General features: G+C 44.3%; 2 protein-coding genes across 3 annotated transcripts in view; one reads left to right on the top strand and one right to left on the bottom strand.

The window, feature by feature from the left end:
- The first annotated feature begins 35 nt into the window (after positions 1 to 35).
- On the top strand, positions 36 to 7,270 carry PSMG2 (proteasome assembly chaperone 2). Its single transcript, XM_069004395.1, has 7 exons — positions 36 to 167; positions 1,835 to 2,006; positions 2,766 to 2,824; positions 3,638 to 3,756; positions 5,072 to 5,245; positions 6,425 to 6,545; positions 6,917 to 7,270. Exons 1-7 carry the CDS (start codon positions 99 to 101, stop codon positions 7,007 to 7,009), a joined length of 807 nt encoding a protein of 268 aa, XP_068860496.1. The 5' UTR covers positions 36 to 98; the 3' UTR covers positions 7,010 to 7,270.
- A 10,397-nt stretch (positions 7,271 to 17,667) lies between these two features.
- PTPN2 (protein tyrosine phosphatase non-receptor type 2) overlaps positions 17,668 to 23,792 on the bottom strand; it is a 30,416-nt gene continuing 24,291 nt past the window's right edge. Inside the window, exons 9-10 of one of the 2 annotated variants that reach the window (XM_069004390.1) lie at positions 23,031 to 23,132; positions 17,668 to 18,507 (exon numbers count right to left, since the gene is read on the bottom strand). In XM_069004390.1, the coding sequence (XP_068860491.1) occupies positions 18,486 to 18,507; positions 23,031 to 23,132 (124 nt within the window). In that variant the 3' untranslated portion in view covers positions 17,668 to 18,485. Of the gene's footprint in view, positions 18,508 to 19,193; positions 23,133 to 23,792 lie in introns of those variants that run through there. The other variant, XM_069004389.1, reaches the window with a different exon arrangement.

The following is a 23,792-nucleotide window of genomic DNA, read 5'->3' as shown; positions in this document are numbered from 1 at the left end:
CGTCCCCGCCCTGCTTCCTTCCCTCCCTCCCTCCTTATTTCCTTCCTTCCTTCCTTCCTTTCTTCACTGCCTCCTGCCCTCCTCCCTTCCCGGCCGGCATGTTCATTCCGTGCGACCGCGGCGGGGGCTCCGCCGCCCCCGACTTTAAAGGCTTCACTCTGCTCATGGTGAGTCACGCTCCTGCTTCCCCCTTCTCCCCGCCATCGGTGGGTTTGAGGGGTGGCTGCCCCGGGTCCCTGTGCTGAGGGATCCGCTCCGCTCCTATGGGACGGGACACGGGGGGCTCTGGTGTCTCTCCCTGCCCTGCCCGAGGGTCGTCCCTGGGTGCTTGGCCGCGGGATAAGCCGAGAAGGCGCAGGGCAGGCGGTGTGTGTGGAATCTGTGGGGTGTTCTTCCGAGGAAAAGAGGGTTTGGAGGGCTCTGTCTGCAGCAGAGCTTAGCGCGGTTTTCTCTGTTTCTGTCAGCTTCTCCCTCCTCAGAACCCGGGGTTTGCCCCTGTCAAAATGATCCGTGCCGAGCTGCAATAGCTATATGTTATTTTAGAGCAATAGCTATATGCTGTTTCAGAGCTATAGTTACATGCTGTTGCTCTAAAAATTAATGCGCCCTATGTGCATTTACAAGACTTGCAGCACCCGTGGGTTGCCACTGCAATAAAAGCTTGGGATTTTTTTTCATTTAGATGCGATATATAAATGTTTCCAATGTAAAACAAACAAAACAACAACAACAAAAACCACAAACAAAAAAACCAACAATTTCAGCTATATTTAAATCTCGGGTTGGGATTGTTTTAGGAAGTGTTTTTATCGCCTTCACACATGGTGTGACATCAGTGTCAGGTCATGTGCCCGAGGTGACGATGTCAGTGTGGGACGAGAGCTCCAGCGCAGGCTGCGGCGGGGCAAACCCCATGATTTCTCCCCCTTTGCTGGGTTAGCTGCAGGGAACCCCATCGCTTCCCTGGCAGGGCTGCACAGCCCGGGATGACTGTGCAGGCTGCGCAGGAAGTAATTCCCGGTCAGCTGACAAGCAGCAGGAAACACATCACTGCCGTGCTCCTCGCGTGGCACCGGCGGGGAGCTGGCTACCAGCCAGGGGTGTGGGGCCACTCAGTACAGCCGCGACCTCCTTCACTTTGTGTCAGCGTCAGATCCGGTCTCTGTCCGCAATGGGCAGCAGCAGCAGCAATTCGTAGATTTGATGGTAAATTAGAGGAAAGCAACCGAAAGTTTTATTGTTGTCTTCCTGTAATAGTTTCTTTGGAAGGATACAGACTCTTGACTTTCTCTTTCCGTGCCATTATATTAGGTCGGTCTATTAGGTCATTGTCTGCCCCGATTGACGACAACCCACAGCAATTCCTATGAAATGAGTTCAAGGGCACCCTTATCATTTTCATGCTTAAAAAAATGAAAAACAACCTACTCTTGTCTGTGGGTCAGTCTGAGATGTAGAGGCTTAATATGTAATACCAGCGTTGTCTTTGGGCGTCATGTGAGGTTTGCCAGTCTCACATCAGTTTTTTGAGTGGCTTTTATCTACTCTCCGTCCAGAAATGAGGGGGAAGAGGTAGATTTCCAAGGTTTTCTTTCAGTTTACAATGAGACAGGATTATTCACAGAAGTGGCCAGGATGTTTTTGTGGAACAGGGACCAAATTCTGTATTTACCAATTCTTCTGGTAAGAAATGGTTATCTTTGCCAGAGGATGAGCAGCCACTTTTAGAAGTCATGTTTGACCAGATTTTAAGGAATTTAAGCTTTCAGTATTTGAAGAGCACCTTATGCCATCCATAAAGTACCCTGTAATTTAGCACATTCTGTTACTTCAGCCAGCAGTGTCCGTGGGAAATGTTGGTCAGCTGGCAATAGATCTGGTGATTTCCACACTTGACATGACTAAAGTTGGTTACTTCTACACCGATTGCCTGGTGCCAATGGTTGGAAATAACCCATATGCAACAGCAGAAGAAAACTCAACGGAGCTGAGTATAAACGCTGAAGGTGGGTATTGAATGCTGAGGGTATTTTGAGGGGCATAAGATGCAAGAACATCACATTTACTTTTTTTGTTGTTAAATTTTGCTGATGTGCTTAAATTAAGGTCAGTAATAACAACTGCAGAAACCTACAAATAGGAACGTATTTATACTTCACAGAGGAAACTGTTCCTGTTATTTTGGAAACCCAATTTGACATTTGGAACCAGTAAGAAATGTTGGATTTCAGCCATATTGCAAAACTCTCTGCGGTGTTAATCCAAAGCAATATCAAGTGTGCACATACTTAAAATAAATTATTGGAATACAAGTTGAGTTTCTGATTTAGAAGGATACTTATCCACTCTTCTTCCTTCCTACATACCTTTGCCTTTCTCGCACTCCCCCTACAAATGCTTAGTTTATTTCCCTACACTGATGTTTGCATTTAATTTTTTTTTTACCCTCTTAAATCACAGAAATCTCAGAATAATCTGTCCATCTTTGCAGAGATTATCTGAATCATTACAGGAGGCAAATCTTCATATATCTTTCATAATTCAATCCTTTGAATTTAGTACAACTGAAATTAGGTCTGATGAAAATACAATGCACAGAAATATGTGTTGTTAACACAGTGGATGTTGTCAGGCTTTCCTGTAAGAATTGATAGCTGAAAGGTTTACTATCCTGAAGTTTGTAAATGGGATAATGCTTGATACATTTAAACCCAGATCGCTTTCTCAGTTTCTTCTTAACAAGACTTAATGATTTCTTCTTCTAGTGTACTCCTTACCTTCAAATAAACTTGTAGTTCTGCAGATCAGATCACCTTTTATAAAGGTATGTATGTTCATTGATTGTTCTTACTTCACTGTTTGGTTTGAATAGTTCTGCTGGCAAATAGTTTAAGTGGCCTGGCAAAATTATTTTTCTACTTCATGCTTTAACACCTTCTGCAATTGGCACGGTTTTACTGATTTCTGCATTCATTGAGGGTTGAGGTTTTGCTTTTGTTTTTCCAAGGCCCACAACAGCTGCCTGTGTTGGTAGATTTTAGTGTAAATATCTCCTTAGTTATTAAGAGTAATGAAAATAAAAAATGGTCTGGGTAATGTCTGTTTATTTTTTTCCCTTACATTTATTTTTTTCTGTGTTCTTTGTAATAGCTTTATTTTTTTGTGTGTCTTACCAATTATTTCTGTAGTATGCTATATCCATTTAAACTGCATTCATTACGTAAAAATGAAGAATTTAGCATTACTGGACAGTGGCTGTAATTTAAAATAAGCAGAATGCCATGCCAGAAAAAAATTTTGTGGTGCAGTATTTTAGCAGTTCAAACTGTGGAAAAATACTGTGTAATCCTGCCATCCCATCTTGCCCTAAAGCTTTTTCCTTTGGTATTAATGGCACACAAAGCAGGTGGTACTGTTGTTGTTGACATGGTCTTAATGCTAATTCTTATAATTCTATGTGTAGTTTTGATTAAGTAAACAACCAGGGCAGTTCTCTGCTTTTTAAAAATATATCTGGTGCTGAAGACTAAGTGGATATGAAGAATAATTTACATCGCTGCTAAATATAATATATAACACCTAGTATTGTTAAGGACACATTAAATTTTTCACTTTTTGTCTGTGTCTTTGCATAAAGAACAAGTACAGGCCATTCTGTGAAACCCTGCTTTCCTGGGTGAAGAGCAGCAACTGTGCCAGGGTTGTCCTTCTGTCCAGCAGCCACGCGTACCAGCGCGATGATGAGCAGCTTCTGGGGTATGTTTGTGTCCCTAAAAGACCTAAATGATGTTTCTGGGGTTTTTTGACTGACATACTTCCCTATACTTCCATGTACTTAGTACTTCTCACAGGGTGCTTTTGCTTGCATGTGTACATAGGTCATAAAATGCTTAGTATACTATTAAAACATGATGTTATACAGGATTAATCTCTGAATTTTCTGGGTTACTACTGTCAAAAGTTCTGATCAAATGAAAAGCTGTAAGCAAATTGCACTTGGCCTGCACTGCCAGGCAACAGAGCCTTGGTTTTAACTTGTGGCTGCAAGCAATATCGGGGATTAACTGCTGACATACAGGTCACAGATTACATTTTTAACAGTTGATTACAATATTGATTCCTTTCCTACCTCTTCTTCATCATTCTGTTTGTGGAAGGTTTTCTTTAATACAGTAAGTTGTCATTCCTTTTTGTTTTTTTAACAGGAAGTTATCAGTTATTATTTGTCAGGAGGCAGCTGCAAGGTTGCAACTGCAATGTATTTTTACTAATATTACCCATTTAAAAACCAAGCATTTCTTGCTGATTGAAGGGCATCATAATTGGTGATTTAATGAAAAACAAATAAAATCTGTATTTCTGCAGTTGTTATGCTCAGGCTCTATAAATGTGTAGGGCCACAAAGGAGGTTTAGATCTATGCATGTTCCTGATGTAGTGGTAGATCCATACAATTGCAGGATGGCCAGCTAATGTGGAATGAAATGAGAGGGACTGATTGTTATTTGATGAGGTCTGAGTCATAAGTTGTGGTAATTTAAACCCCCCCAGCTCCCTCAGCCCCACAGAACAACTCCCTTATAGCAGATTTACCAAAGAGTGAGAGTAGTGCATTCAGACAATACTTTTAACTTGACTGAAATCTGAATGTATTAGTAGTGTAAGCTTATTAAAAATAGTGTATCATGGTGAAGTCCAAGTTTACCCTAACAGATTGTGAATTAATCACCTCCTATCTGAAGGAAGAAAAAGCATGTTTTATTTGTAAATTATTTTAACAACTATAAGCAGTTCCCCTATTTATGTGCTTCTGTATTTAGCACTTGTCTGTTATTTGAGCCCCTAAAAGGTGGGTACCTACATTCTATTTGTGGCAGAAAGCTGAGTAGTTTGTACAGTTTTGAGGCCACAGACTTACTTTCTAACTTCGACCTGAAGAGGGAGAGAATGTCAGAGCAATTCTTCATGGCAGATGTGAGGTCCTCAGTGCTTGCACCTTCTGTCTGCCACAAGTGGTAACTGGGGTAGTGTCTGTCCTTGGCAGACTGAAGGCATCCTTGACTTGTTCCTAGCACACCACTGCGCTACCTGCTCACACCTGATCTGGAGAAAGCAGTTGGAGGCCGCATGCAGGAGTTAAACTGGAAAGAAATGGAAAAAGTAGCAGCTTACCCTGGAATAAGTGATACAGACAAAGTTCTGCATATACCTGGAGGAGGCATCACAAAACTGTTGTTCACTGAGAGGTGAGTTGCCTAAAGAGAAGCACAGAAAGGTATCAGAAGTCTTGTTTTTAGTACTTGGGTAAAATTATCTTATAAACTGCTACATTATAGGAAAAGTCCTTTTTACAGAACAGGGCTTTATAGGAATAGAACTTCTTTCAGGTCAGACCCATAATTAAGAGGAAGAGAAGTAGAGAATCCTGTGTCATAAAGTTAGAATAAGATAAAAATATAAGGGAATGGGCTACAGGAAAATAATAAAGCCTTTACAGTTATGATCATGATCAACCTGGAATCTGATATTAGGCAAACCACAATTTGTAAATAGTACAATTCCTGTACCTGTGCTACTTCAACTAAAACTGTTTCCTGAGGCAAATGGTTCCAACATCAGTTATACAAAAAAAACCCAAAAACCCACGAACAATTCTGAGCACTAAGAATGAGTTAAGATTTCAGGGCTAGCAAAAAAATTAGATGTGGGGGTTTTGTTAAAAGGTGTGTGTATCAGAAGTTGTGCTGAAAGTATGCCTGAGTTTTTAAATTTTGGATACTCATTTATAGCACAACTATGTAGTTCTGCAAAAGATGTGTTGGATCAGGTGTAAAATTGACTTTTATTTTTTAACTATTACTTTTGACACCTGTCCACACTGTTTGCATTCAACAGCAGCAAAGTTCCTAATGCCATGCTTACCTTTATACTGACTTCAGTGTGGAAACAATACATAATTGCAAAAGAAAAGACCTGCCAGGATTTGGGGGAAAAAAAATTAAAATCTAATCATTAATATCTAAGTGAAAAAATGAGAATATTCCAAGTAAAGTAGTGACATGCAGCCTGCAAAACTGCTGGTTTCAAATACACAGAAAGAGAAGGAGTGATTGTACCAAAGGATGTGAAAAATGCCTCACCAGCACAAAAATGCTAACCAAGTACATAAAAGAGGCCTGAATACTCTTGCAAGATGTAGGATTCCTGCCTTGCAAAGTAAAGAAAAAATTCAAGACTAAGAAAAAGAGCATGAAGTGTGAAAATGTGATCAAGAAAATCTGGAGAGAAAAAAAAAATATATATATATTTTTCCTTTTTGGTTTTTGCTTTTCACCAGATACATGCATATTGTTGCTGCTCTTTATACATAAATATAATTGTAGATCTCAAAATGAAGTACAAATGCATGCTCATTTTTGTTGCAGCTGTTCAAAGGGAATCCAAATGGCAGTTCTTCTGAAATTTTGCTCAGAAGGAGACAACATCCCTGATGCATTTGTTCTTGTTAACTATCTTAATGAATGGCTCCAGCTAATTAAAACTGAAGTAAGTAATGTTTGATCTAAAGTTCTTGCCTCCATATATAATATTCATTATTTGCATTTTTCTTCAGTCCAGATGGGTCCATTTTGGCTCTTGGTCATCAAGAATATGCCAAATTAAATATATATTTTGATTAAAATCTCACTGGGATTTTCCCCACCTGAAAAACAAATCTGAACACCAGTTCTTTCGTTTGACAGGTGTGGGCAAAAATTGTGTAAAGGTTTGATTGTATTCTCTCTTCCAGTGCCCTTCTCTAATGCAACCCACCGTGACACTGACACTTGTACTACTGCCCATTATTTTAATACCCGTTCCAGAGAGAGAGTTACATATTTACTACTTAAAACTTAATTATTCTGGGTTTGTTGCAGAGCAACAATTCCACAGATCCTTCTTCACAGTGGAAGATACCAAGTTCTTGGCGCTTGCTTTTTGGCAGTGGTCTCCCACCTGCCCTCTTCTGATCAGCTCTGAACTCGCTGTGAGTCACACGTGCGGTCGCAGATGTCCCTTGAGGTAGTGATTACACAGTAATTGCCAAGGAGCAGCAGCTTGCTTTGGTGTCTACATAAATGCTTTATTTAAGAAAAATTCCTTTTGTGTATGTGAGTAGCTAAAGAAATTAAGATAACTTTTGCAAACTCACCAAAGAAATATGTTTTGTACAGTTGTTTATTGAGTAACTTTGGTTGGAAGTTTTTTCTAATAAAATATTTTTTAAGAAATCTTTTTCCCTGGTTAAGTGTTACTGCCATGGACAAGCTTATGGTGCTCCTTCTTAATGCAGCTGAGAACTGAGAGTGAAGTGTAGGCATGGGTTTTCTTGGAAGATAAAACCCTCCACTGCCATGTCAACTGTGGATCTTTTTTTTCAAAACTTCCTGGTGAGTTAAGTGAAGGTCAGAAGTGATCTGGTTTTGCCTTCTTTTCCCAACGGTGTTGTGGTAGCTTCAACTGGGGAGATTGCAAGCAGTGTAACAGCCTGTTCTGTCTTTTCTGTCTACATAGAATCATAGAATGGTTTGGGTTGGAAGGGATCCTGAAGATCCTCTAGTTCCAATCCCCCTGCTGTAGGCAGGGACACCTTCCACTAGACCAGGTTGCTCAGAGCCCCAGCCAAACTGGTCTTAAACACTTCCAGGGATGAGGTATCCACAACTTTTCTGGGCAACCTGAGCCTGTGCCTCACCACCCTCACAGTAAAAAATTTCTTCCTAATACTCAACCTAAGCTTGCTCTCAGTTTGAAGCCATTTCCCTTTATCCTGTCACTACATGCCTTTGTAAAAAGTCCCTCTCCAGCTCTCTAGCAGGCTCCCTCTGGGAACTGGGAGGCCACGATTAGGTTACCCCTGAGCCTTTTCCAGGCTTCTGTTCCATTTCCAGAAGCTGTTAAGATGCTGAAACTAAAGCTTCTAGGTCAATAAGCTGCCTTAGACTGAACATGAATACAGTGCCCTATAAAATAATTGGGGAACCTTGCCTGCTATCAGGCAGTCTGGTATCTGTGTATTTTACAGGTTTAGTCTGAGACAGCAGTTACATGATGGACAGTTCACATGTTCAATGTTTGTGATGGTACCTGCTGCATTATAGTATTTAGCAATGTGTTCAGTTTTGATGTTTCGGAAGTGCTTGGTCACAGCTGATTTAAAAGCAACTTTGTATCATGGGTGCAAGATGGTCAGTTCTAGAGTTGAAAAGTGAGAATTAACCTAAATATATTTTTAGGAGTTCCCACACGTATCCTGACTAATAAATTGGCAAGTCAAAATGCAGATGCAGTCAGGGAATGCAGACAAAAGGCCATGTGTAGGACAGGGCAAGTCTGATAAGCCTAAAGCTAGTTGGAAAAAATAACCATATTCAAACTGAGCCAAGTGACTATGAGGTATATATAGAGCAGGAGGGCAGATTAAATCTTGAGGAACTGAAGGACCAGACAGAAGCAATGAAAGGGGTGTTACTTGCTTTGTAGTATTTTTAAGTGAGCCACAGATATTCAGTACCTCCTCGAGAGGCACAGCTGAGTGAAACCTTGAGAAGGGGAAGGGAGAACACTGGGAGGACTTTGTGAAAGAGAAAATCCTCAGGGCTTTCTTGTTCTCCGTGGAGAAGGTAGAGGGCAGTTGGATCCTTGTGAGTGGAACAAGGACGCAGCTTCTGCAGGGCCGGCAGTTCCGCGGGCAATCACGCTTGCCCTTGGCCCCGAGCCGCTCCTGCCTCCAGGGCCCGGGACAGGCGAGCGCAGCCCCTGCACACACCAAAACCTTCCTGCAGGACAAGGCCGCGCCTTTGGCCTGATGTTCAGATGACTAGGAAAAATAAAACCACCTCTGCATCACTGCTCTAGAACATGGGGGAAAAAATGGCAGTCAGTAAATAATAGCTTTTTCATAGGTGTCTCGGTTTGAAAGACAGGTGTCTGCTAAGGAAGGCAGGAGCCTCCCTTGGAGTGGCAGAGATAACCCCTTTCCCTCTGAGTTATTATAATTTTGAAATCAAGGATCTTTAGGCAAAGATGTGGGAAATAGGAATAACAGTTCTTTACTATATATATATATATATATATATATATATATATATAACTAGTCAAACAAAACAGCAACAACTATGACAGTAACAGCAAACACAAACCCAGTCCCAGCCTTCTCGGCTGTCAGGCTATTTCCCCTCGGGTGCAGTTCCACTCGCAGCCGACAGGGATCGCTGGTGGCTCCCGGTGAGCAGGGCAGGTGCGATGGCTGCCCCGCAGCTGCAGGGGGCGCTCCGGAGCGAGCTCGGGGAACACGCGGCCGCTCTGATGCCCTGGGATCCCGGGGAAGGATGGAACAAAGGAGCTTCACAAACCGGTGGGCAGCTGGTCCCGGTTCCCGGAAACAGCAGGCTGGACTGGTAGGCTGGAGCGGCAGGCACAAACACAAATCCCGGGTGGCAGACGAGATGTATCCAAAAGGGGAACCCCCCGGGGCTCCAGGCAGGCAGGGTAAGCACGGCTACAGCGTAGCGAAGGCTCGAAGCAGCAGCGGGGCGGGCGGCCACAGCCCAGCCTCCAGCAGGGCAGGGAAAAGCAGCTTTGGGATCCCCGGTGTTGTTCCCAGCAGAAAGGAAAGACGCCGAAAACGGGAACCAGCAGCTCTTCTCTCCGCGGCTTCTCTCTCCAGACGCTGAGAGCCAACTGAACTGCCCGCCAGGTGAGAACAAAAGCCTGGACGGGCCCTTTTGTCTTTCTTAAGTATGGCTATCTCCTCTCAAGTATGGCCATTTATCTCCTAGCAACATGCTATGGGAAAAAATTCCTTTAACAGAAAAAAACTAGGACTAAACTGAAACCCCAACATTATCCACCCCGAATTTTTTTCCATACTAACATGTTACATGAAACTTAACTTTTTAACCATATAAATACAAGCATCACCTAAATTATATACATATGTACATGCTGATACTGATACAAGTACAGAGCCATGGGTAGTTCACCCTCAAACAAGGTCCCCTTGCGGTATGCATCGGGTCTCTCCATCCCTTTGCATCACCCACCAGGTACAACCTGGTCCCTGAGCAAAAACAACCCCACGGATGGGTTTGCCTTTGCTCAAGGCAGACTTTACCCAAACAGTTTTTCCAAGCATACCTCTCATGTGCACCACTGGAACCTTATCCCCATCTGTTGTTTGTAGGGGTTCGGATTGGGCAGGGCCGGCTCGGCTGGTGGAGCCTCGGGTGTTAACTAACCAGGTGGCTTTTGCTAAATGCACCTCCCAGTTTTTGAAACTCCCCCCACCCAGCGCCTTCAAGGTGGTTTTAAGCAGTCCATTACACCGCTCAACCTTCCCAGCTGCTGGTGCATGGTAAGGGATGTGGTACACCCACTCAATGCCATGTTCTCTAGCCCAGGTGTTTATAAGGCTGTTCTTGAAGTGAGTCCCATTGTCAGATTCAATCCTCTCAGGGGTACCATGCCTCCAAAGGACTTGCTTTTCAAGGCCCAGGATGGTGTTCCGGGCAGTAGCGTGAGGCACAGGGTAGGTCTCCAGCCATCCTGTGGTGGCTTCTACCATTGTGAGCACATGGCGCTTGCCTTGGCGGGTTTGAGGCAGTGTGATGTAATCAACCTGCCAGGCCTCCCCATACTTGTATTTGGACCACCGCCCACCATACCACAGGGGCTTCACCCGCTTGGCCTGCTTGATCGCAGCGCATGTCTCACAGTCATGGATGACCTGGGAGATACTGTCCATGGTCAGATCCACCCCTCGGTCTCGTGCCCACTTATAGGTGGCATCTCTGCCCTGATGGCCTGAGGCATCATGGGCCCATCGAGCTAGGAACAACTCTCCTTTATGTTGCCAATCCAGGTCTATCTGGGACACCTCTATTTTCGCAGCCTGATCTACCTGCTTGTTATTACGATGTTCTTCATTAGCCCGGCTCTTGGGAATGTGAGCATCTACATGACGGACCTTCACAGATAGCTTCTCTACTCGAGCGGCCATGTCTTTCCACTCCTCAGCAGCCCAGATTGGTTTTCCTCTGCGCTGCCATTTTGCCTTATTCCACCTTTCCAGCCAACCTCACAGAGCATTGGCTACCATCCATGAATCAGTGTAAAGGTAGAGCTTTGGCCACTTCTCTCTTTCAGCAATGTCCAGAGCTAATTGAACGGCTTTGAGTTCAGCAAATTGGCTCGATCCACCTTCTCCTTCCGTAGCCTGTGCAACTTGTCGTGTGGGGCTCCATACAGCGGCTTTCCATTTCCGGCTAGCGCCTACAATTCGGCAGGAACCATCAGTGAAGAGGGCATATTGTTTTTCACTCTCTGGTAGCTCGTTATACGGTGGGGCTTCTTCGGCACGCGTCACCTGCTCCTCTTCTTCTTCAGAAGATAACCCAAAAGTCTCACCTTCTGGCCAGTTCGTAATTATTTCCAAGATCCCAGGGCGACTTGGGTTTCCAATTCGGGCGCGCTGCGTGATGAGGGCGATCCATTTGCTCCAAGTAGCATCGGTGGCGTGATGCGTGGAGGGAACCTTTCCTTTGAACATCCACCCCAGCACCGGTAGTCGGGGTGCCAGGAGGAGTTGTGCCTCAGTTCCAATTACCTCTGAGGCAGCTTGGACTCCTTCATAAGCTGCCAAGATTTCTTTCTCTGTGGGAGTGTAGTTGGCTTCGGACCCTCTGTAGCTTCGGCTCCAGAATCCCAGCGGTCGGCCACGAGTCTCACCAGGCACCTTCTGCCAGAGGCTCCAGGACAGACCATTGTTCCCGGCTGCAGAGTAGAGCACGTTCTTCACCTCTGGTCCTGTCCTGACTGGGCCAAGGGCTACGGCGTGAGCGATTTCCTGCTTGATCTGGGCAAAGGCTTGCTGCTGTTCAGGGCCCCAGTGGAAATCGTTCTTCTTGCGGGTAACCAGGTAGAGAGGGCTCACAATCTGGCTGTACTCAGGAATGTGCATCCTCCAGAAACCTATGGCGCCTAGGAAAGCTTGTGTTTCCTTCTTGTTGGTTGGTGGAGACATCGCAGTGATCTTATTGATGACCTCAGTGGGAATCTGACGCCGTCCATCTTGCCACTTCACTCCCAGGAACTGGATCTCTCGGGCAGGCCCCTTGACTTTGCTCTTCTTGATGGCGAAACCAGCTTTTAGGAGAATTTGGATTATTCTCTCTCCTTTCTCAAACACTTCTGTTGCGGTGTTCCCCCACACAATGATGTCATCAATGTACTGCAGATGTTCTGGGGCCTCACCCTTTTCCAGTGCAGCCTGGATCAGTCCATGGCAGATGGTGGGACTGTGCTTCCACCCCTGGGGCAGTCGGTTCCAGGTGTACTGCACACCCCTCCAGGTGAAAGCAAACTGAGGCCTGCACTCTGCTGCCAGAGGAATGGAGAAAAATGCATTGGCAATGTCAATAGTGGCATACCACTTCGCTGCTTTGGACTCCAGCTCATACTGGAGCTCCAACATGTCCGGCACAGCAGCGCTCAGTGGTGGAGTCACTTCATTCAAGCCACGATAGTCCACAGTCAATCTCCATTCCCCATCAGACTTGCGCACAGGCCAAATGGGGCTGTTGAAGGGTGAGTGGGTCTTGCTGACCACCCCTTGGCTCTCCAGCTCACGAATCATCTTGTGGATGGGAATCACAGCATCTCGATTTGTCCGGTACTGCCGGCGGTGCACTGTCGAGGTGGCAATTGGCACTCGTTGCTCTTCCACTTTCAGGAGCCCAACTGCAGAAGGATTCTCAGACAGTCCGGACAGGGTGTTCAACTGCCTAATGCCCTCTGCCTCCACAGCAGCAATCCCAAATGCCCACCTGAGTCCCTTTGGGTCTTTGTAATAGCCATTCCGGAGGAAGTCTATGCCCAGAATACATGGGGCCTCTGGACCGGTCACAATTGGATGCTTTTGCCACTCCTTCCCAGTCAGGCTCACCTCAGCTTCCAAAAGGGTCAACTGCTGTGATCCCCCAGTCACCCCAGCAATGGATACAGGTTCTGCCCCCACATGTCCCGATGGCATTAAAGTACACTGTGCCCCAGTATCAACCAATGCATCATATTTTTGTGGCTCTGATGTGCCAGGCCATCGGATCCACACCGTCCAGAAAACCCGGTTCTCCCGTGCCTCTTCCTGGCTAGAGGCAGGGCCCCTCTAGCCCTGGTTATCATTCTTTCCCTGGGCATACATACTAGAGGTACCTTCGAGGGGATCTGACATATCATCCTCCTGTCTGTAATACCTGGCAGCTCGGTCACGGGAGGCTGAGGCTACTTTCACCTTAGCGGAACCCCCTCGGTTAGTGCCTCCCTCCTTGAGTTCACGCACCCGCGCTGCCAGGACAGAAGTGGGTTTCCCATCCCACCTTCTCATGTCTTCCCCATGCTCAGGGAAAAACACAGGAAAAACCACAGCTCAGCTCGTGGGGTGTACCCTCTCTCTCTCGCAGGGGGACGACGGGCTCTGACCTGGGGGCCTGTGACTCGCACTGGTGCCACACTGACCTTCCTCATCTCCTCCATCTCCTCCCTCATTTCCTTCCTCATCTCCTTCATCTCCTCTTTGAGGTCCTCGACCACAGCAGAGACATGAGCTTTCAGTGGACCATTGACCATGCTGTCATAATTCCTGAGCTTGTTGGCAACAGAGCCCACTGTTTCTCAGTTATTGTCAGCATCAATGGTTGCAATGAAGGTGGTGTATTGCGATGGCCCTAGTCTTGCCAGGTTCCACATCATCTGTCCTGTGCACCTGACCTTATCGGGGTCATTACCGTGCTGTCCATCCCTCCCAAAGAGTACCTCTAATACTGCCACCTCTCTTAGCTGTTGGATCCCTTCCTCAAGTGTCTTCCACTGCATTCTATGATGGTACTCCTGCATTCTTTCTTTGTGAATGAACCTTTCTCTCACACTCATTAAGAGCCGGTCCCAGAGAGAAAGGGGCCCTGGCTCCCTCACAAATACCTGGTTCACACCTGGGTCCTGGGTCAACGATCCCAGATACCTTGCCTCACCACTATCCAATTGCACACTTGTGCCCATGAGGTCCCAAACCCGAAGCAGCCAGGTGGTATAAGGCTCACGCCCCCTTCGCACAATGTCATCTCGCATACCACGGAGACTGTCGTACGAGAGGGACTCAATGATGATTTCTGGCTCTGGCTCACCTGCTGGTTGTGAGGGCCCTGGTTCCCCATCATCATTAACTGGTCGTACTGATTTGGTCTTACACTTCCTCCTCTGCACAGGGGCGACTGCTGCTGGCTGTGCTTGTCCTTGGGGTTCAGCTGAAACCTGGGTGGTTGTAACATCCGTGGGTTCCACTGCTGCACCGTCAGACTCACCCTTTTTGGGGCAGGGAGAGGTTTTTTCACTAGCTGAGGAGGTGTATTCCCTTAGCAATTGGCATATCCCCTGGTGCACCTGGCCCATCTCCTGGCGCACCTGGCCCATCTCCTGGCACATCTCCTTGCGCACCTGGCCCATCTCCTGGCACATCTCCTGCATCCCTTTCGCCAGTACCCCCACCCATTTCGGGTAGTCCATTTCTGAGGTGGGCTGTTGGGCGGTATCTGGCTGTGGGGGAGGGTCTCTAGTGTCTGGGGCTGTGTCAGGCTCTGGGGCTGAATCAGGCTCTGGGGTAGGATCTCTAGTGTCTGGGGCCGTGTCAGGTTCCGGGGCAGGATCAGGCTCTGGGGTAGGAACTTTACTCTCTGGGGCCATGTCAGGTTTTGGGGCAGGATCAGGCTCTGGGGCAGGATCTCTAGTCTCTAGGGCTGGTGTCTGGGTAGTTATCCAAGCCAATCTCAACTTATCCTTGAATGCTAAATAGAGTAGGCCTACCAGCAGCAGGTGGTTAGTATTCAGAGGGAATCTAAACCCTTCGAAAATTGATGGGGTGGGTCCAAATAACTGGTTGAGGGGTTGGGGGAAAACTTCCCCTGGTGTCATTTCCTCACAGAAGGTACCATTGTTAACATAACCCCAAAAACATGCGCTCAGTGTGTGATAGCCATTTATCCACGTGCCCACATTCCGGAGGAAGTTAAAAACCCATGAATTCCTCACCTTCTCGACCCATAGCACAAGCTGGATAACAGCAATGGTAGCCTTAGTCAGAGGACCCATATTCAAGTAAGGAGCTGCAAAGGGGAAGAATATAGCCACGGCCACATGCCACCCAAACCAGGGCAAAGTAGACCACATAGTGCTGCCTACCAAGGTTCCTATATCCAACACACCAAATTAAGTTATCCAGGAACTGTTATTCCTTTTTCACCTCTCTCTCTTAATGCCCTCAGGCCCCACGTTGGGCGCCAAGATCTGTCTCGGTTTGAAAGACAGGTGTCTGCTAAGGAAGGCAGGAGCCTCCCTTGGAGTGGCAGAGATAACCCCTTTCCCTCTGAGTTATTATAATTTTGAAATCAAGGGTCTTTAGGCAAAGATGTGGGAAATAGGAATAACAGTTCTTTACTATATATATATATATATATATATATATATATATATATATATATAACTAGTCAAACAAAACAGCAACAACTATGACAGTAACAGCAAACACAAACCCAGTCCCAGCCTTCTCGGCTGTCAGGCTATTTCCCCTCGGGTGCAGTTCCACTCGCAGCCGACAGGGATCGCTGGTGGCTCCCGGTGAGCAGGGCAGGTGCGATGGCTGCCCCGCAGCTGCAGGGGGCGCTCCGGAGCGAGCTCGGGGAACACGCGGCCGCTCTGATGCCCTGGGATCCCGGGGAAGGATGGAACAAAGGAGCTTCACAAACCGGTGGGCAGCTGGTCCCGGTTCCCGGAAACAGCAGGCTGGACTGGTAGGCTGGAGCGGCAGGCACAAACACAAATCCCGGGTGGCAGACGAGATGTATCCAAAAGGGGAACCCCCCGGGGCTCCAGGCAGGCAGGGTAAGCACGGCTACAGCGTAGCGAAGGCTCGAAGCAGCAGCGGGGCGGGCGGCCACAGCCCAGCCTCCAGCAGGGCAGGGAAAAGCAGCTTTGGGATCCCCGGTGTTGTTCCCAGCAGAAAGGAAAGACGCCGAAAACGGGAACCAGCAGCTCTTCTCTCCGCGGCTTCTCTCTCCAGACGCTGAGAGCCAACTGAACTGCCCGCCAGGTGAGAACAAAAGCCTGGACGGGCCCTTTTGTCTTTCTTAAGTATGGCTATCTCCTCTCAAGTATGGCCATTTATCTCCTAGCAACATGCTATGGGAAAAAATTCCTTTAACAGAAAAAAACTAGGACTAAACTGAAACCCCAACAATAGGGAAAAAAATGCCTTTCACAAACAAGTCTGATTGTTCTAACCCGATCTCTTTAAAGGCTGTCATTACACACGCCCTTGTCCTTTCTCTCTCCTTTCTTCACCTTTTTAAATACACTTTCCCAGCAGTAGTCAAGAACTGGGGCCTGTGTAGTAATAACCAAACAAGTGCACTGGTCAGAAAGCCAAGATTTCTGTCACAAGGCAGCACTCAATGAAACCTGACAAAGCCCTGGGTTTGGAACTCCTGTATCTTAATCTCCTTTGCCGATTCACCAAGTTGGCTGACATCAACTTTATTCCAGCATCTCAGTAGCTGAAAACCATTTACAAGCTAAGGGCAATCAGCATTTTTATTAGGATATTCAGCTGTCTATGCCCCACAAGATAAACTAGTTGCGTATGTGATAGCAGCAGGTAGACTAATGAAGCACAGGCACATTTCCAGTAGTCATGCAGTGTGTGCTTACTCACAACCCCAAGAGGGGGAAAATAATGAAAACCTAAACCACAGCAAAAGGTAAAAGGCATGAACAGCTGGAAGCCTTACGCAAAGATGTCCCAAGTGGTATAAACAGGCCCTGTTCCTGTAATCAACAATAGCAGGGTTCATGGCAGTGGTTTTGGCAGAGCTTGATCTCTTGGTATAAACACTCCTGGTTTCACAGCTGCACCAGCTTGAAAATGGAAACTGAATCAAGTCGCAATGTTGTTTTCTCCTCCAACATAGGCTCAGAACAATGGTAAACCTTGTAAAGAAAAAAAAATTTGGGCAAACCAGACTGGCAATTTAGACTATTTCAGGACAGTGTCAAGTGTGTCTTTAGCTCAAGTAATAGCATTATGGACTCTCTGCTTCAGCTTCCTCTTCAAGTTCAACACAACTCCGAATATGACTGCTTTCATGAATAGGCCTCAACACCAAATTCTGCTAAGATTTCAGACTGCTGCCTTTTTTAGCAAAAAGTGCCTGAGTTGGCTGAGATTTCCCCCCTCTTCCACACTTCACTTTCAGTAACTATATGACTTGTACAAAAAACTGTTACAAAAATATACGAAGTGCAAATCCCATGTAAAACCCCACCACATGCCAGTTTAGACAGTCATAGTAAATATATGGGAGTTTTGTGAGTTAAGGTTTATCTGAAGCCATCAGAGAACATGTGCAGAATTGAGATCAACTCTGTTACCAAAGGCACAGGGCTGGAAACCCTGCTGACCCCATTGGAAGAACTCCTTTAGACAGCACTGTGACTTACCCATTTCCAATCTATCCTGACTGTGTCAAGGAGAACACTGACAGAAGGTGGGAGACGTGGAGGAAAATACCGTACATACAACACATGGCGATGGCACAATCCAAAACCTGTTTAATTACAGACACCATTGACTTTTGTGCACTTCAGTTTTGTTCCTCAGCTCCCGTTAACTACACAGGACCGTGGGTCAAGAGAGGTCAGGTTGTCCATCTTTCTTCCCTTTAGAGCATCAGCAGCAGAACACTTTCCCATCACAAAGTTACTCTGAACATTTTGTGCATATTTTATAGCAAACATAAAAAGGATTACCAAACTGACTGGTCAGATTAATAAAATAATATTCTTAGTGGTGTATTACAAAAGAAATGTGCAAGAGTTCCTCCTAAATCAAACTACAATACTTAGCATTAATGAAAATACTTGCATAAAGCGCACTCTAATAATTTTACCATCTTCCATTTAAGACAGATATCAGGAAACCTTAAGGCAAAACCCTTCTTTTTCTACAACACACACTCTTTAACAGGTTCTCCCTAACATAACGCGCACACAACAGCACATCATCAAGTTAAAAAAATATTTAATGCTGCCAAAAAGTATAAAAATACAATAAGAATGGCAGTACAAAACAAAATATTTCCTAATTTATTTCTTTTACATCTTTCTACATTAATACAGGCATTATAAAAACACAAGATGGCAAATTATTTCATTTTGCAAAGTAGCACACGCTGCTGGTGGTCTTCATCCCCTCGGTGCAGTTTATGCTGTAAACAGATAACTGAGGTCTTCTTGGCACTTAAGAGACCTCACTTTTTGTTCCCGAAGAGGGGGTTCATGTCTCGCTTTGCATGTCAATAGTTTGCAGTTTATAGCTGCAGAATATTCACAAGTCTCGAAGGCTTAGGTGTCAGTCAGTCTCGGCCTGCGACATACAACCAAAAGAAAGTCACCGATTCAGTACAGAATACGGGGATAAAAAGCAACAGCAAAAAAAAAAAAAACCAAAAAAAACCTAAGAACTGACAGTGGATTTGCAGCTCACTGTCAACACCAAACAGCTTCTCATGTGTTCCCTGGAGCAACTACTGCCTCTGAGCAAATGCTCTTGGAAAGCCGTTGCTTTTCCAGAAGGTGTTTCCATGTTACAGTATGAGCACATCCTTGCTGGAGAGTTTCAAGTACAGGTCTCAGTCCAGCAAACCACTTCCCCACACCTTTAACCACAAGCACTGCAGAAGTCTCCTTGGGCCTCAGTAGGACTATGGCAGGCTGCATCTCAGAACACATCACCTCTCACGGCTTTGTAGGCCAATCCTGCTACAGCGGCACAAAAGTAACTGCCTCTAGGCAAAGATTTCCTGTAGTGAGAAAGACACCCCAGCACTGGACATTTTTTTCTTAGGCAAGGCAAAGCTCCACTCCGAGAGTCTACAGAGAGACCTTGGTGTTCACAGCACCACACCCCCAAGCTACTACAGGTAAAATGCGTCTGAGTTCTGCAAGGACTACACTGATTCATAAAGCAGCTTTCCTCCACCAGTTACGACACATTGAAAGAGGGCTTCCAAATATTTGTCGTTCCAATTTAAATAAAGACTCAGACAGAGATGCAATTTCGAACACGTTTATTTTTTGTACATAAAAATGAAAGACTGACTTAAAACTTTGGGGGCAAACAAAAAGGCCCAGGAAGACTACTGTGTGTCTCATCACCTTTGCAAGTACAGTCCTCTGGCTTAAGCCACTTGGCCCTGCAGAAGACTTCCTCTTTTGTCATTGTTAATTTAGTTTCTCATGCAGTCCTCAAGTGTCTCAGGTTTTACTATAATGCCAAACAGCAAACTAAATAATTTGGTTTACATTCATTAAACATAAAGCTAACCAGGCTTTTTCATTGCCTGCATGACCCAGTCACACATACATGCATACATATTTATGCCTCCTCCCTTTTCAGGGGGACATAAACTGATGTCAGTAAACCATATTACTCGAGCTTTAACAGAATAAGCTACGTTTCACTGGCAACATCTCACTCCCATAACAAATCCAGAGGTTTATTTCCAAATTGCTATTTCACACTGAATTAAATTATTTTACTTAATACATTTCAAGGAAAATACAGATGTACCATCACTAAGTGGACTGTCCCTGCACCAAAAACACAAATAGGAAACCTAAAGAATTAATTCCAAATTTGCAAACCCCTTGCAGTGGAGGTCCAAATGTTTGCTAGGTATTTTTTCACGAACACGTGCATGATTTGTACACAAGTGTTTATCTGAGACTCAAACATTGTTTAATCAGAGATGCCCACTATGCATCAAATATTTCGGCTGATGCATTTCCAGAGAAGAGGGGAAGAACAAAACATAGTAACATTCTGAATAGAGCCCAACAACATTTTAGAAGTAGCATGGGAGCAGCCAGCAGCTTGCCAGAAACTGGGGAGGGGGAGAGGAGTCAGAAGGCATGTCCTTCAATTTCACCCTTTAAGCATTTCCTATGATAGAGGTGACTGGGATTGACAGTTCTTCATTTTGGCCCATATTTGCTCCTATTTAACATCCAACCTGTGCAAAACTGCTGCAAATTTAAATCCTACAGAATAACGAAGTACCACAAGGGCTTAGTGTGTAGCACAGAAAACAATCCTCCAGATTTTAGGTTTTAAGGATTAGTGATGGACCAGAAAGAAGATTTTTATCTGAATTATTTCCTGGAATGTACAAGGAGACCAATCATTTGATTTTCCTTACTATTCTCATACTGTCATGAACAATTCACTGTTCAAAACAGTTTTGTCCAAGGCTTGTACTGGTTCATCCTCCTTAAATTATTAACAGTTAAAGACTCCCAAGGTACTTGCAATCACAGAACCAAACCAAACTTTCACAGAACAACTGCTGCATGTGCAAGTCCTGCTTTATTGCATCAAGAAGGTAACAGAGTGTGAGGTGATCTGAATTGGCTGCCCCCTGCCCCACCCTCAACTGAGGAATGCTTACTCAGGATCAAGAAAACTGAAAAGCCAGAATTTAGAAGATGGAACCAGGAAAAAAATCAAGTGACAACTTGACAAGTTGCAATTAGAGCTCAGTGCCTGTAAGATACTGGTAGCCCAGGAAATCCTTGTCATGCCAAAAGAAGGGCAATAAATGACAGTGTGGTATCAGTCTAAGTTTCGCCTGCACTTTTTCCTTAGCTGCTTTTAAGTATTTAGAATAAAATCTGGAATATTTCTATTACAAAAGCATTTAAATTACATTCCATGTATTTTTCTATAACCAAAATATCTTTATAAGGCACATACATTTACACCTACTATCAGTTGTAGCTGATTCTGAAAAACCTGTCCTCAATTTAAAGGAAAAAAAATCCATTGACAGTCTTCTTGCTGGCTAGAAGTTACTGTGGTTGTAAAAATTGTGAAATGTCTTAAAATACACGAGCTGTGTGCCTGTGCTATGTCCCAGCAGTCAGCAAGTAATTTTGCTATTTGAGCTGGATGGTTGGTCAGCAATGCCATGGAACAAATTGTCTTGTCCTACTGATGCACAAGTTCCCAAATCCAGTACTCTATGAAACTACACTTGTTTTCCTCATCGGGACCCTTCAGCATTTGTTTGCTACACAAACAGCGTAGTCCAGAATAGTATCAGCTACTGCAAAATGAGAATTTTAAAGAGTAAACTGTACTTAGCTTTGTGTAGTAAATGTCAGAGTAATTGGGCCCCATGCCTCGTATATGACTACGAAGCTTGGATGTACTGGAAAACTTTGAAGTCAATTCCTTTGAATAAGGAGCAAAGTAATCATCCAGCTCTTTGAGTATTTTTCAGCAGTAAATCCAAGAAGTGCTTTACAAAATGGGGGAGGGGGATGGAAGAAAACCCCCAAGACCCCACACCCAACAGAAAATGGAAAGAGGAAACACAACTTCTCTGAAGTCACCCAACAAGGCAATGCTTGAATAAATAAAATTCACATTTCAAAATACAACCCAATCATTATTAGATTCTAACTTGAACAACAAGCTACATTCAGCCACATACCATCTCTGTATTCAAAAGTAATTTAAAGGGCAGAAAATGGTTTGTGTTAAATTACTATATAGGAAGTGTTATTGCCCAAGTAATGGAAAGGGAGTGCTCAATAATTTTAAAGGAGCTGTAGCACAGATATTCCCAAAATATTAGTCAAGTGTTTTACTAGCACATCTCTCTAATACAGTGCTGGGGAACCTGAAAAGCAGTTCTAGACTTTGTGAAGCTACCAAAATGGCTCATACAGCTGAAAACACTGGGTATGGCAGAACACTACCAACATTTCTTTTCTATTAGAGCAACCCTTGAAAGTCCAACTACAGTTTCCTTTGATGTGCTTTCTACACCTATTACTGATGAATTAATTTTATTTTTTCTAGCAATTAAAATCTATAGACACACAAAACATTATGTTTCACATTTAATGGAATGTCAGAACTTGAACAATGTTGGCCTTCAAACAGTAGCTGAAGTCTGAATTAATTAACATTAATCAACAGTATAATTTGCAGTGGGAGCAAAGTTCTCAAAAGCCTTTAAAAAAATCAAAATTCTATGTCTTACTTAAATAATGAAAACTACAAAAAATAAATAAGGAATGCAAATTAACAGAGTAGAAACTGGCAAGTGCTTCATCAGACCCCTAGCTGCTCATTTCAAACGGGAGAGTCAAATATGGGGAATGGTTGCACTGTTCTTTTCATGCACAAATTATAATTACATTTCGTTTCAAAATGAAATTCTTTTGGTCAGAAATTTGTACAAACTGAGCTTTTAAAAGTACAGTGAACTACAAAAAGATTAAATATGCAATTATAAAATATATTTATCCTAGGTCATAAGAATATAAAATGTTTATGTTCATGTCACTAGTACATTACACATATTTAAGGATAACTTCTTTGCATTAATAATGTAAATGATACAACACTGTTTATTGCTTATGTCAGGCATGTAAATTTAAATCCAGACAGCCTTCGGTAGCTAAACCTCCATGGTTCAGCATTTGCTGAAGATCTGGTAGAACACCATTTTTAAAAGTGTATAAACAGTTGTGGCAAGCTTGTACCTGCTCATATAAACAAAAACCATCAACTCTGGGGGCAGCGGTTCATTTTTCTAAGTACCTGCAGGGGAAAGTCCTGAGATGTCGACACGAGATCAAGTTTACATCACTTCTCTATTGTATGTAACAGTCTGTACCCATTCCAGGAATAAGGAGTTTACGCTTAAAGTCACACCCCTACTCATTACCTTCCAGCAAAATTAGCCGTTGGAGAGGTCACACTTACTGTTTACTTACAAGGAATGTTATTGAAAATACATTTTCCAGCAATAAGCACCAACTAAAATCAGTGTACCAAACCCAATCTTAGTGAGAATAGGTTTCCAGTATAACCACCTTTTTCTTTTTCTTTCAGTCTCATTTAGCTTCTGCTTCATCTGCTGCAGCTTCTGTGCTGTGTTCGCTCTTCTATCCTCCCGCAGTCGTTTTCGGACAGAACTTAAAAAGAAAAAAACGTAAATCTTACACTGAAGAACAGGAAAAAAGGCTATTATCATATCCAACACTTCCAACAGTTAACCCACCAGTAGCATATGACAGCAGTATATAAAATCCAAACCAAGCAATCTTTTATTATGTTTTAACCACCTTAATGTAGAGAGTTTCAGATAGTGAAGCCCCATGAATAAGTAAATGACAGATGTAAAGATGTACATGGTACTTCATCTACAAGTTCAACAGAGAACAGTTAGTTAAATTATGTGAGCTGAGGCTTTCACCCCTGTCTCTGCCCCATTTGGTGGCTGAAATGTTTTGCATGGAGGCTGCTTTTATACACAATGCCAGGTATGATGTACAAGTGTCACAGTACTTACACGGACTGCAGAGTTCACACCAGCCTCAATGATACACTGACCCCAACCCCTACTCACAGCTGCATGCAGCTTTAATAGTACTCATCTCAGGATGTAAACCAGATCTTGATAAAGGACACACAATAAACCAGAGTTCGGTGTGTTACACTAGCAGGACCACCTCGTAATTCTTGTCTCCAAAAGTGCCCTCACAATCTCTAAGACAGCATAACTCTGACACAAAAACCAACTTTCTTTGACTTCCAACACACAGCCACCACTCACATCCATACCCTCACTCCTG

Source organism: Aphelocoma coerulescens, chromosome 2 (assembly GCF_041296385.1).
Source record: "Aphelocoma coerulescens isolate FSJ_1873_10779 chromosome 2, UR_Acoe_1.0, whole genome shotgun sequence".
Classification (NCBI taxonomy): domain Eukaryota; kingdom Metazoa; phylum Chordata; class Aves; order Passeriformes; family Corvidae; genus Aphelocoma; species Aphelocoma coerulescens.
The sequence above is the reverse complement of the archived record's forward strand: the minus strand, read 5'-3'. Positions and strand labels throughout refer to the sequence as shown.